Below are 13,660 nucleotides of genomic sequence, written 5' to 3' on the forward strand. Positions count from 1 at the left end.
GGCGACGGCGACCGCCACCTTCCCGCGCGCCCCCTCAGCGGCGCCGCCACCCCGCGCGCTCCTTAAAGTAGCTTCCCGTCCCCGGCCGCTCGTGACGTCGCCAAGAGGCGGTGCCATGGAGGAGAGAGGGGGAGTCCCGTGCCAACTTACTGTGTGCGGGAAGCTAAGCAGGGTCGCTTCTGGTGGCTCCTGGAGGAGTGACCGGAGATGCGGCGGCCCGGGGGTCCCCGCTGAGCTCTCCCGCCAGGGCTGGGTCGGGTGGGGATGCACGGCGGCGGAGGCGCGGGTCGCCGGCTCCCGGGACGCTAGCCCCGCTGTTCCCCCGGGGCTCCGGCTCCTCCTCAGCTCCTCTCTACCACCGAGCGCTCCCCGCAGCCGGCCCCGGCAGCGGGGGCCGGGCCCGGGGCGCGGGGCGGGCCGGGCGCGTGGTGGCCCCGGGGCGGAGCGCGGGCGGTGTCCGCGGCCCCGGGAGCGGTGCGGCGGTCGGCGACGGCGGCGGGTACCCATGGCCCTCCCGGCTGAGGCGGCCCGGTTGGACGGGGGCTGGCAGGAGGTGAGCGAGCCCCGCCGGTACCGGGTCCCCCGGGGGAAGCCGCTGTCCCCATTCCCGGGACCCTGCCCGTCCCCACCGTGCGCGCCCCTTCTCCCCCATCCCCTCCTCCGCCTGCCCCGGCCGGCCTTTCCCCGGCCCCGCGTCCCTCTCCGTGCTCTGCCCGCTGCTCGCCGGGGCCGGCGGGCTGGGACCTGCCCCCGGCCCGAGTCCCCCCCCCCCCGGGCCCCCACCCCGGCCCCGGTCGGCGGTTCCCCGGTGCGTGGCTGCCCGCAGAGCGGTTGGCGTGTCTGTGGGGCCGTGTCGTGCTGAGCCGGGACCCGTCCTTCTCCCCAGGTCTACTCGGCTCTCCAGTGGATCCAGTTCACCATGGCCATGCTCAGGTACAACGCACTGTGAAACCTGCGTTCCCGGGATGGAGTTCCTATTGCAACGAAGCTTTTCTCAGGAAAAAAAGAGAAATTGCTTATCCCAGCGAGGCAGACGCGCTCCTGTTCCAACCTGTGCTTTGTTTTCTCAGTGTTATAGGTTCCAGCTCAATTATTGCCTACGCCATCTTTCAAAATGCAGTGCGGTCCCCCGAGGTAAGGTCTGAGCCTCCTTTTCTCTCCCTAAGTTGAGGTGTCGGTACATTGCAGATGGGTCATGTGTGTAGCAAAGACCCACCTGGGTCAGGCACTCTGCTAGGAGCAACTGCAGATCTCAGGCTTATGTGGTTAAACCTTGTTTAACAGCTGGGAGGCAAGGGACTTGCCAAGAATTTGGCCCTTCATCTGTGATAGGAGTTGAAGGAATTAACCTTGAACTGTACCCACGCAGAGAGAAGCAGGTTCTTTAGCCCCGCACTTTCTGCTGCTCCGGGAAAGTCCTCCGGTCATTCCTGGGAACAGGGATTTGTTAGTGTGTCCTCCGCTGTGCGGCAAAATGCCTGGAAGGCTGAGGAGCTGTGTACAAAGCTGCTGAAGTGCAAATTGGCAATGCCCCTGCAAGAAATGTATTTACAGGTGTCAGTCTTTGGGCATCCCTGAGTATTTTTTCCAGGCAGGTGAGCTATTAAAACTAATACAACTTGACGGTCCTGCAAAGTTCAGACAAAAAGAGGCCAGGCTGAAAAGCAGTTTGTTGTGCTGGATTCCACAGTGGGGAAGATTCACCCTGGCCACACACAGGAGCCACAAACATTTTTAATGCTGAAGCAGTGGGACTCGGGTGCAAACATCCCTTGGGGTGGGACTGTCCACACATGCACTGCAGATCTGACATGAATGCAGTGCCTGGCACGTCCTGAGTGCATCACACGTGCAGGTCGTGTGTGCAGGGAACCGCGTGTGTCTGGGATATATCGGACACGCTGAGCAGGTGGCTGGCACGTGTGCATTAACCACAGACCTCCATCCCAAGCCTGTCAGGCTTTTGCTGTCCACATGCAGTCCATCTGTCTGTCCAGGACTTACCAGAGGCAGTGCACAGAGCTGATCTGTGTGAAGCTGGGGTTCATTGTCCAGGATTTACAGATGTCTGGCAGCCCAGTCTGTGGACCACGCAGATAATAGGTTACTGCTAAGCTCAGTAGGACAGTAGAGCTGGCAGCTATGTTGTAACAAAGCTGTATTTGTACTTCCCTCATCTTCAATGTTCTTTGTACACCATGGGTTTGATCTGCAGCCCAGAGAACAGGACTTCCAGGGAATGCAGTGAGTTATCCCCAGAGAAGGCAGGCATGCAGTCAAGCTAACAACTGACACATCGTTGGATGAAGCAGGGTGGGGAGGAGAACATGAGTCCAGGTTTGCAAGGCAAATCTGCACCTCTTAAAACATGCAGGGTAGTCTAGCTCCCAGGCAGCCAGCCTCCTGGAAACACTCTGCCCAGCACATTGAGAATGAGCTGCAGAGATCTCCATGCATTCCCAGGGAAGAATGAAGGCTGGGACTTCACCTTAGTGCTGGGATGGAAAACCTGCCTGAGCTTGTGCTGGACAAGGTGCATATCAAAGGCTCCCTCTCCCACATCCCCTGCACATGGGGAGCTCCAGATGTGGTTCTCTCCTGGGGTCCTCCACTCTGGTATGGTACGGAGCTGGGTTTGGCAGTTGTCCCAGTGTGACTCAGCAGCCTTGGCCCATTTGCTTCCATGGCTAGAAGCCTGCATTACTCGAGACCCCTTGTGCTATTAGTCATATGATGTGACAGTGGCTTGGGAGCTGCACTCTAGCTGCTTGTGAGCCACACATGGCTCCAGGTCACAGATGGACCCTTCCTGCTCGAGGGAGTCCAGATGTTTCTTCTCAGATTATTTCTGCAGATCCGGATAGGAGGGACAGATACCAGCTGGAATGACTTGTCTGCATGAGGTTTCCAGGCTCTTGTTCTGCTGCCAGGGGAGATCTGTTGCTGGTGTTTCAAAAGTGGCAAAATCTTCAGTAACTTCCCCATTGCCTTGTCCCCATGTTTCTGGTCTTATGTGAAAATTTGTAAACAAAGGGGCTGGAAGAGATCCATATCAAAGCTTGCCACAAACAGCTTATTCCTTGAGTCATGAGGCTCCAGAGTAAAATGTTTAAAAATAAACAGCTCTGGAGGCTGGGAGGAGAACAATGTTATAAACACTTCCCCTCCTGCCCCCAGCCTAGGAAATCAAATATTGCATTCTTGAAGCTTGTTTTCTGTCTCTACGGGGTCAATAAAAGTCTTCAGCCTGAGCTAAATCATTCAGAAGAGATGATGGCAAGCAACGAACAAAGAATTTCCTCTGTCATGTCAACAGGTTCTGTACAGGCAGATGTCCCTGGGCAATGGCCAGACAGAGCTAAATCAACATGTATGCTCCAGCCTGGCAGCTCATCTGAATCATTACGTCTTTACATTCCCTTCCTCTATTTTATAAATACCATTTGTTTTTTTTCTTTTCCCTTTTGCAAGGAAGAACCATGCTGCCTTTCACTTACCACTATGTCACCTACTTCTTTATTTAGGTCTGTGCCAAAATAGCTCCTCAACCAAACAGTGGTGCCTCGCTCCAAGGACACTTCTTGTCAGAGAAAGGGGTCACCTGTTCAATTGCAGAAGTTGCTTCTTTGGTTATGCTAGAGCTGCTTGGTTTTAACCCACCATGCTCACAAACTGGATGGTGTCCCCAGCCTGTCATGCATATGACTGCCTGCTGGGGCTTCAGTTCTGCACCAGCAAGGAAAAGCCTGGTTAAAAAAGACATTCGTAAACACAATGACGTACAAACTAGCTCTAGATATTTAGTTAGGAACGGCAGTTTGATTTACCGGGTTGTTGGGTTGGATAGTACAAATACGGAACTGGAGAGACAAGAATGTTTGAGGAGACAAATCCTGCAGAAGGCAGAGGACCTGCCATGCCGCTGCATGGCAGTGCGGTGATCAGGAAGATGCCAGGCAGATCTCCCTCAAACTATGCCATAAGGACAGATCTGGTTTGATCAGATCTACCTTACCACTTATCAATCTTACTAAGCTCTTACTCGTTGCTCACGGAAACAAGACAAGTATAACACAATGCGATGGGTGGCAAACATTTACTTAAAGGACAATATTGAGGCAAATCTCACCAAAAGCTCAGTTCCATGAAAAAAATCTTAAAATCAAGGTCTCATGAAATGTTTCCATGCTGTGTTTAGCATTATAATTTCCTGTAGGGAAAGAAAAAAAAAGCCATCATTTTCTCTCCAGGATGTTGAAAATTAGGTACCAAAGACTGCAATTAAGAATCTAGATAATTAGGCTGCTTTTCCAGAGTGTCTGCTCTCCCACTAACAACAAAAATGTTGGCCAGAATTTTGCACAAATGTTTTCCTACAGTGTTTACAGTCCTTTTGGCCGGTACATGCAAACTGGAAATGGGCTGGAAACTGCCATTAGAGGAGATGCGACTCTGTTCCAGCAAGATGCAGTGTGCAGCAGAGAGACTAGCGGCTCTCATAGTGAAAATTAATCTGGCGTGTAAAATAGATTCAGACTTAGTCACCAAGTGAAATGACATGAAACACGTAGGAAAAATGTCTGTTTCAAGTTATTTCAGACCTGAAGAAGGGTTTGTGTTTACTAAAAGTTTGATTTCTCTTTCAGTTGATTTAACAAATAACATCCCTTCTCCCTGCAAACCTGTCCCATTCTGCAAAATTGTCATGTTCTGGACCTTTGAGATATTTTCTGTAAGAGTTGATGCTGCTCTTGGATCCTGGGGCATTGCTAGTGGCAGAAAGGGTGATTAGAGTGGGGTATCTGCATTGAAACAGCTCCTGAGAGCAAGAATCAGCATGGGTTTTGTGTGCAAGGAGAGCTGCCCTACCAGAAGAGCTGGGGGACAAAAGCATATTTAGATGACAGGCTAAAACTGCTGCTGTAGGTGGTCGTGGGAGTGTTCTGACCATCGCTCAGACCTGCTGACCAACTTCACTTTTCCCAGGTTCGTCCACTTTTCTACCTGAGCCTCTCCGACCTATTTCTGGGCATGTGCTGGCTTGCTGGGGCACTTCTCTATAGCACACCAACCTCCAAGCAGGATCTCATCTGCTATAACCTGCAAGCGACAGGACAAGTGAGTAGCCTTGACCTCACCATTCATGCTGTTACTGTGCACCCTTTGCTGTGATTAGCCTCGCTGGTGATCAGAGCATGATCGCGGGGGACTGCTTCTAGACAGGCTTTGGCAGAGACTCCCCATGTGGACTTGACTTACCTCTTCTCCTTGTGTGTAAAACAGAGATAACGATGCTCGGTTTTAGGTGCATCTGGTTTGTGAGAGGCAATGAGGAAGGCAAAGAGAGCATGGGATTTTGTGGTTGCCGCGTTTGGGTTGCTTGTGTAAAGTGAGTAGATGGGTCTTAATCTGTTTCCTGTTGGACCCGTGCCAACAATGATCTCTGTGCCTCTCACACGGCAGCTTTTCTATTCCTCTTCATGCTTCCTCCATCCTGGGCAGGAACAGACATATTCTGCGGTTCGTTTGAGCTCAGACTTACAACATTACTCATATAAACAGCCCTGCTCTTGCTGACCTGGCCCTATCCTCTCTCAAACAATCCCAAGGATGCTCAGGAGCTGCTCTGTCAGCGCAAGCTCAGTCCCATGCCCCAGTGATTTGGCTGCTTTCCAGCTGATTTTGTGTGCTGGAGACTAATTGGAGTGAGTGAAATACCATTTTCCTGACAGTTTGCTTTTGTCTCACCAAGTTCCCATTTCAGCATTAGGCTTTGCAAATAACTGCTCTCAAAAAACTCTGCAGGATACAGCCAAGCTTGGGCCAGAGCAGTGGTTCACAAGCAGTGATCTCTGGGCTTAAGTTTCCTTTTAAAGGACCCACAAAAACGTGGCTGGGAAGAGCAAGTGGCTGTCAGGAGCCTTGATGTGTGTTGTGTGGGCTCCAGCAGCTCCCTGGGAGCATGGTGGTACCCACAGATGGGAACTGAAATGTCCTCGCTGAGCAGCAGCATCTGAAGCTGGAAAAACTCTCTATGTACTGTGGAGAGGGCAGGGGAAGCAGCTGCCTGTGTGGTATGCAAGTGTTCATGCTGTTGTGCATCTGGGGATGGGTGCCTGCATCCCAGGGTTGTTTCAACAGCTGTTTTTGTGGGTAAAACCGTAATACTCATGATGGTGAGAGCAGCTGTTCCACTCCTGTCTTATCTCTGGTTTCTCTAGCTCCCCTGTGCCACTGTGGAAACACCGCAGTATGTTCACGTCAAGAGAGGAAAGAGTGGGGTGTGGGTAACTTGGCCACTAGGGAATGATGCAGAACAATATCAAAGGTGTTTTTTAGATGATGGTACAGGGGAAAATGAGAAGAGCTTGGGAGAGGCTTTTCAGAGCCAGAAGGTGGAAGGAGCATGTGGGGCTGAGGGTGTTTCTGAGCTTTTCCCTTGCAGCTTTGCCTGGGGGACAGCTCTTAATGCTGGTGTGATCTTTTTATGGCCTGGAGAAGAGAGGTTGCACTGCTAGAGAAGTAGGTTGGATATAGATAATGCACCATCATTTCTCAGCAGAGACACTGAGACCATGCTATGCTCCCCTCTGTTTCTGGCTCTTTTCTACCCTTGCTTTTCCAGCCTGTGGCCATGCTTCTCAGGGACACCAGCAAGGGGTTGGGGGCAAGGTGGGAGCTTTACTTTCACACTGGGAAAGGCAACGTGGGTAGGCAGAGCTGGCCTCGGGTGAGTCCTTGCAGGACTTGCCTTTGCCTCAGCCCCATGGCGGACAGTCAGGGTGCTGTGGTGGGGTGTGCAGGGTACCTGGCACATCCCGACCGCAGCCATAGGGTCACCGGGCTTCTCTCCTACATGCCACCAGCAGACTACCCCCAGCAGGAGGACTACCAGGGTGGCAGAGCCGGCTTGCGTCTGGCAAGAGCTGTCGCTGCTGTTTGCTCTGGAAGAAATTAAAACAAACGGAGCACTTGCCATAGCAACCGTGCCCGCATGGTGCATGTGACACAGTGCAGGACACCTCCTTACTAAACACCCCAGCAATGCCCTTCCGTGGTGGGAACACCTTGTGCGTAAGTAGGAGCCAGTAACAGGTTTAACTAGCAGCTTCTGCAGAGCATAAGTGATCTGTAACCAAATGAAATGAGTAAATGTCTCCTGGCCCCATTCTGCCCGTGCTGAGCGGAGAAGTCTCACAAGTGTTGCATTCCTGGGTGTCTCATAAACACACGTGGCTTCTTTGCATGGAAACACCTAAATGTAAAATGCACTGAACAACAAGGGTGAGCACAGGCTCAGGACTGCTCAGCAGTGGTGTTTGCACATGGCAGCCCTTGGAGAGACTCACACCACAGTCCATGTGATGTGGTTGTCTCAAGGGATTGCCTTAGGAGTAGGACAGTACTTTGCCTTATTCAGCCTGTTTACCATCACTGTTATCACCAAGGGCTGACATTGCAGTGGATGGAACTCCTCTAACATCCATACTGTGTCGTAAAGGAGGAGAGTGCTTTGTTTCTTGGACTTTCCCTGTTTCAGCCCCAGACTTTTGGTTGATGTTAAATGTAAATACTGCTCCCTTCAGCTGTTCCTTGACTTTGTTCTTTCCTCCTCCCTGCCTTGCCTTTGCGTTACAATAATAAAGTCCAGGATAGAGTTTGTGGTTATAATTGCACAATTCTCCCACATTCTTCCAGTTCAGTTCCAGTGGCCTAATAATGTCCTGGCAGGCTCCGCTCACGCTGGTGAGCACAATGGGGAGCCACAGAAGTGTTATAATGAGGGACTCTCATGTCTCTCAGCCCCTGCTTTATCTCCTCATGGCAAGCACTGGAGGGCTGTCCACAGCCCCAAAGCTGGGGCTCAAGAGAGCAGAATTCCCTTCGCTTTCTGCTAGCAACTTCACAAGTGGCTTTTGGTTCCCTCTTCCAAAAAAGAAGGCAGTGCTGACATTTTGTGAGCCTTTCTAAGGCATTTTGAAGTGCAAGAGAACGATCTTTGTGGACTGTTTTGATGACCTTCCCTGGAAGTAATTGAAGAAGGGCAACAAACGCTCATTAAACCTTGTCTAATGAGCTGGAAAGTCACCATAATGTTCCTGCTGCAATGTAGCAGCCCCTTGGACTCAGGCTCTTCAGAATCAGCCAAGAGCATTTGCAACCTCGGTGAAGGAGGCCAAGTTTATTTAGTGACTACTTTCCTGGACTTAGGTGATACCAGGGTGGCAAACCTGTGCTCCTTGCCTCTTTGGCAAAGGATAGCAAATCCACAGAAAAAATCACTTGTCCAGCCCTTCCTCTTTGCCACTGAAGCATGTGTTTCCTGTAGCAAACCCAGCACACGCATATATATAGCATGATTAAGCAGCACTGTTTATACTTGACTGCCTTGGAGCAACCATGGATTCAGAAAGAAATGCAAGAAAGATTTGATTTTTTTTTACAGGAGATGTTAGATATTTGGTCTCACCTCAAGCTGGAATCAAGGGCTGGGAAATTCCATGGGAAACAATGTTCTGTATCTTTTCTTTCCTCTTTTTTTCCGTGGAGAGAAAAGGGCTCTTGGGATATTAACTCAGGCTTAGTGCAGATATTCTCTGCCCTTACTTTCATCTTTAAATATACTATTGTTTTCTGTTTCCGTGAATTCACTGTGTAGTGAGCTCATTATGTGAGAAGCAAATCTAAAAGTCCCACATCTGTGTTGTTTCCTAATGGATGTAGCAGCATAGAGAGGGTCCAAGTGCCTTTGAATCCTTTGTTGCCAGGATTTGGGCCAAAAAAATGAGCTAAGTCACAAAGATTTGTATTTTTAAGACAGCCCTGCTGTCATTAGTTCTCCTGCCCCCTTTTTGAGGCCAAAGCAAAGCTGTCTGTGCAATCTAAGGTGGGAACCCCTCCTCCACCTGGCTCTTCCCAGTTGGCGTCCCACTGCAACCCGGTAGACGTGAGCACATGGGCTGTGCAGGGACCTTCACCTTTGGCAGTCCACTATGCTGTTTAGCATCCTGCCTCTGGCCCATGGGCTTTGGGTTCATCGGCACTGAACTAAAAGTGCTACAGGAACTATTATTATAGGACTGAAATACTGTCTGTTTGTATTTCTCAGATATTCTACGTGGCCTCTTTTCTATACACTGTCAACTATACCTGGCATCTGTACGTGGACCTAAAGATGAAATACAATCAGAACCTTCTCAGGATGTCCCCTGAGGTGAGTAGGACTGACGTGCAACAACTGTTGGGTACCAAGGTCTAACCGTGGGCTTCTGGTGGGGTTTAAGAGGTGCATACATTACAGTATATCTCACCACAAGGACTCTGAAGGCCCTTCTGCCCCACGGCTGTATGAATTGATGCACCTTGCCCACTGAGGTCAGCAGAGTTAGTGCTGGGTCTGCTGTAGCATCTCAGTGGAAGATTGGGCTTGCAAGACTAAAGCAGACAAAGGCCAATGGCAGTGTACATCTCAGAGCAGAGAAAGCTCAGGACTGGGTATTGGTGAAGTTCTTCCGCAGTTAGAAGAACAGTGGTTTGCACCAGCTGAGTAACTGGTTTGTTGCTGTCACTGCCTTCTGCCAGTGCACAGCAGTGGGGACAGGAAAGCAGGGGGTGCCTGGACAGCCTGGAACTGAGAACTGACAATTTCTGTCCTTCCCAGGTGTCATACAGCGTTGGAGAGCATCAGTAAGTATTGTAAGAATTTGAGATAGGAGGTGTGACAGAAGTGAGCTAGTGATAAAAGGAGTAGTTGGCTCTGTGAACAGTGGGCAGTCCTCACTTCATCATCGCTGGCCTTTACAAAAGCCCTTTGGGGAACCGGTATAATCGCTGGGAACCAAGGAACAAGGACATAGTACTCAGAAAAATACTCTCTGCCTTGCAGGCTAAACAAACACTTCACATACCACATGACCAAAATCTCTCCTTGAAGTTGTTTCATTCCTCACACCTGGCTAAACAGTGAGGCACTGCCATCGCTGTAACAGGTGTGTTGCTCCTGATGTATTGCTGCAAGACGGCATATTCCTTATGCAGCTCTTCCCATTGAACCCATCAGGCCCATTTCCTTACATAGTCTTTCTCTTCCCCTGAGATTTGCTGGGCACAGCAAACTTTGTATCCCATGTATTTCATGTGTTGGTTTGGGAGCAGCAGGCTGGGCAGATCAGTCTATATTTCAGTTGCTTTTGTCCATAGGGTTTGGATCCGCCTGTAGGACTGGTTTCCTTCTTGCTGGACCCCCATTCAAAACATAGCACCTACCGTAAGTTCCCCACCACTACGGCTCTGCCCACACTGTATTGTCATAGCTGTTGTGTGGCTGCTAGCTGCCAAAGTACATTTCTTGGTAAGCAGATACCAAAACACTCCAAATTGCCTGCATTTCTTCACCAGGACATAAAGCCTCTGCGGAACAGTGCCAAGTTAAGTGAATAATCAGTACAAAAAATGAGTAATTTACACCAGAGAGCTCTTCAAGTGTCTGCTCTTGTCCAGTTCCAAGTTCCCTTCTCAAATACTCTAGTCTTGAAGGGGAACAAGGCAGTAAGCATCAGTTGTTTCTGTTGCAAACCAGCACAGGCTGAACTTGGCAGTGTTGATTCAGTGCAAAGTGGAAACAAACATTTGTGCTTAGTCTGGGGATTAATCAGCATTCGAAGAACCCTCAGCTGCTGAAGTGCTCCCTGGGAGCTGGTTCCTGTGAATCAGTGGCTGTACGGAAACGATCATTTAATTAAGCTCTTTGGACTTTGCAGGTTGTAGACTATGTGAGTTGCATTGGCCGAATAGCAACGATCTCATCTAGGTAAGATTTAATTCTCTCTGGAATAATGGTGTGGTTTTCATAAACTGTAGTGTGCTGATCTCTGCTTCCTACTTACCTTGAAGCAAGTTTTACTAAAACCTGTAAAGCTTATGGGTAACAGCAGAGTGACCTAACAAACTCAGAGTAAGAGGTTTTGGATGTAAGGGCCTTTCTCCAACCAAGTTAGTTATAACTATATTAACTATTATGTAGTTTTTCAGAAAGTGCTCCCTTTACCTATGTATTGCCAGCATGAATGAAAGTGCAGAAGTTAGTAAAGCTGATAAAATACTCTTCCAGAGCAGTGTCAATAAAAACAATTTTTAAGTCCTCTATAGTGACAGGAGAAAAACCAAGCAGTTGTTCGGTTGGGGATGGGAGCAGTGCAGTGCTATAACTAGTAACTCTGCCGTTGTCCTTTCTTCTCTTAGCCTGATCCCTCTCCTTCTCATGGTGCCTGTGTTTTGCCTGGGCAACAGCAGTAATTGCTACCAGAACTTCAGCCAGAAGCATGGGTAAGCTTCACGCATCTTCTGAGACAGCCCCACTGCTTATGAGTCACAGCAGGAGCTCAGGCTCTTCCCTTTCTCCCTACAGATGTCTCTTGATGCACACAGAAATAGCCATGCCCACCAATGAGCCGCAAACCCTGAGTGGCTCCATTTGCCGTGCAATGCATTTCTATGGCATTGGGGTCTTCCTTGTTTCCTTTCTGATCAGCTTCATAGCCATTCTGGTAAGAAACATAGTCCTTGCACACGGATGATCAGTGTGAGAAGATTTTCCCCTTTTCATCTTTACATCTTTGCTTGGATGGTACCAGAGGCCAGGCAACATCAGGGGAAGAACTGTGTGGTGCTGCTTCCCTTTTGGAAGGGGCAGTAGGGGAGAGAAAATATCATTATGCCAGCATATAAATCCATCTGGGGTCCTGTGTTCTGTCAACCCATCCCAAAAAGGATTTAGTATGTAGAGAAGGCTCGGAGCATGGCAGCAGATATCACCTACCGCATGCATCAACAAAAGCCCAAATCAATTCAGAGTCTTCAGTTCAGAAGAGGTCACATACAAAGCAACTGCTCTCCCCCGAGGAGCACACTGTTGCTTGGAAAGGTTTGATAAATTGAAACGGGATACTCTGTCCTAGATGAACAAGCCAGATCAGAGCATGTGCACAAAGTACAAACAATGACGTATGCCTGTTCTTTTTTAGGTTATACTCAGTCAAGCCCGAGGTTTGTACAAAAGGTTTGTAAACTCCACAGGATTCCTGGGGGATCAGCAGTGGGCCATGATTAAGATGGTAGAACAACGGGTGGTTTTTTACCCCATCGCATTCTTCTGCTGCTGGGCCCCAGGTTAGCAGAGAGCTGAGTTACTCTCACAATATTCCCCTAGGACATAGTGCCTGGCAATGAAACTCAGATGAGGTGGGGTTGAAGCAATACCCTCTTGTCCATCCCTTTTCACAGCTGTCCTCCTTGGAATACTGAAGCTGACTGTTTCAACAAACAGCAAAGTCTACATGGCTCTTTTAATTCTACAGGTAAATGTCTTCCTCTGCAACCTCCTATGTTTTGCCTTCTCTGCTTGAACAGGCCTATTAGTGTTTGCCTGCTTCTAGTCTCTGCTGGAAAAAGTATGCTTCTAGCCACAAAGATCACTGCTGTATAAGCCTAAGTCTGATTTATGCCTTTGGTTGGCAAAGGCTAGTTGTTTTCTGTTTTTCACAGGCTTGAAAAGGTCTCAGTAACCAAAATCATAGCATCATGGAAACTGTAGAAAATAGGACTAGAAAGGATCCCCAGAAATCAGTTAGGTTTTTTTCCTTTCTATGAAAGTCTCCAAATGCAATTCCTGCACAACACTTGTCCAGCTCCTTGCTGTGCCCGAGGCAGCATTTACCAAAGGTTATTAAAGTAACCACAAGATTCCTATATCACATGGGGATGCAGATAGATAAAATCATGCTGGAAGTGGGAGGCTTGGCATAACGTGCCAGCTTTGACAGCCTGGTAGGGAGCTGCAGGGTGCTGTGCAATGCTGGCTGACAAGAGAGCCCTGATCTCCCCTGTGGTCTCTCCCAGGCTCTGACAGCAGCTTCCCAGGGGCTTCTGAACTGCATCGTATACGGCTGGACACAGCACGTCTTCCTCTCCCTCAAGCGCAATGCCTGCCGGGACGTTGACACTCAGACTCCTCTCTTGCGCTCCCAGAAGAAGTTCTACGCCAGCACACTCCCCGCCAGCACACCAGATGCAGAGGGGTCCACGTCCACCCTGCTCTGATGAATCCCTGCGTCAAAGGAGAACAGGCAGTGTCCTAACAAGGACTCGTCATGTTTTAGCAATGTCAGCCAGACCTGGTATCGGGCTGTCTGCTGCAAACTGTCTTGCCAGCAGCAAAGTTAGCTGTAGTGCTGGAGTAGCCTGAGCAGATCTGTCGGAGACAGACACTTCAGTGAAGATAGTTATTTATTTTACAGGTTTGTATGGACTATAAAGGGATTCTTTAAACATGGTAAATTTTTAGTACAGACTTTCTTCTTATGGAAATATCTCTAGAAATGCAGCAAGTGGTATATAACAGCTCAGAGGTCTGGTACAGCTCCTTTGAGGGTAGGTGGTCAAAGGATGTTTTACTTCTCTAAGTATTTGCCATTACAAATTAACAGTAAAGCAAAGGTGAATATTTTTCAATCTCTGACTTCTAAGTCACTGTAAAAATAAGAACATGTATCATACTATTAGCCAACTGCAAGGAATGAAAAATTGCAAAGTAGCATAAAAAAATCAGTGCTCACTTCCGTGCCTCGACCTTTTGCACATTTCCCTTCTGTTCTTCATGCCA

The 13,660-nt window shown here is 49.2% G+C and overlaps 1 protein-coding gene across 1 annotated transcript; it reads left to right on the forward strand.

The window, feature by feature from the left end:
* The first annotated feature begins 141 nt into the window (after window positions 1–141).
* TMEM116 (transmembrane protein 116) lies at window positions 142–13,509 on the forward strand. Its single transcript, XM_030025145.2, has 11 exons — window positions 142–553; window positions 887–933; window positions 1,071–1,134; window positions 4,987–5,118; window positions 9,110–9,214; window positions 10,761–10,810; window positions 11,242–11,325; window positions 11,408–11,546; window positions 12,024–12,168; window positions 12,283–12,356; window positions 12,898–13,509. The coding sequence occupies exons 1-11, from the start codon at window positions 506–508 to the stop codon at window positions 13,096–13,098; spliced, it is 1,089 nt and encodes a 362-aa protein (XP_029881005.1). The 5' UTR covers window positions 142–505; the 3' UTR covers window positions 13,099–13,509.
* The last annotated feature ends 151 nt before the right edge of the window (window positions 13,510–13,660 follow it).

The sequence above is a fragment of the Aquila chrysaetos genome, chromosome 9, assembly GCF_900496995.4.
Source record: "Aquila chrysaetos chrysaetos chromosome 9, bAquChr1.4, whole genome shotgun sequence".
Taxonomy (NCBI): Eukaryota; Metazoa; Chordata; class Aves; order Accipitriformes; family Accipitridae; genus Aquila; species Aquila chrysaetos.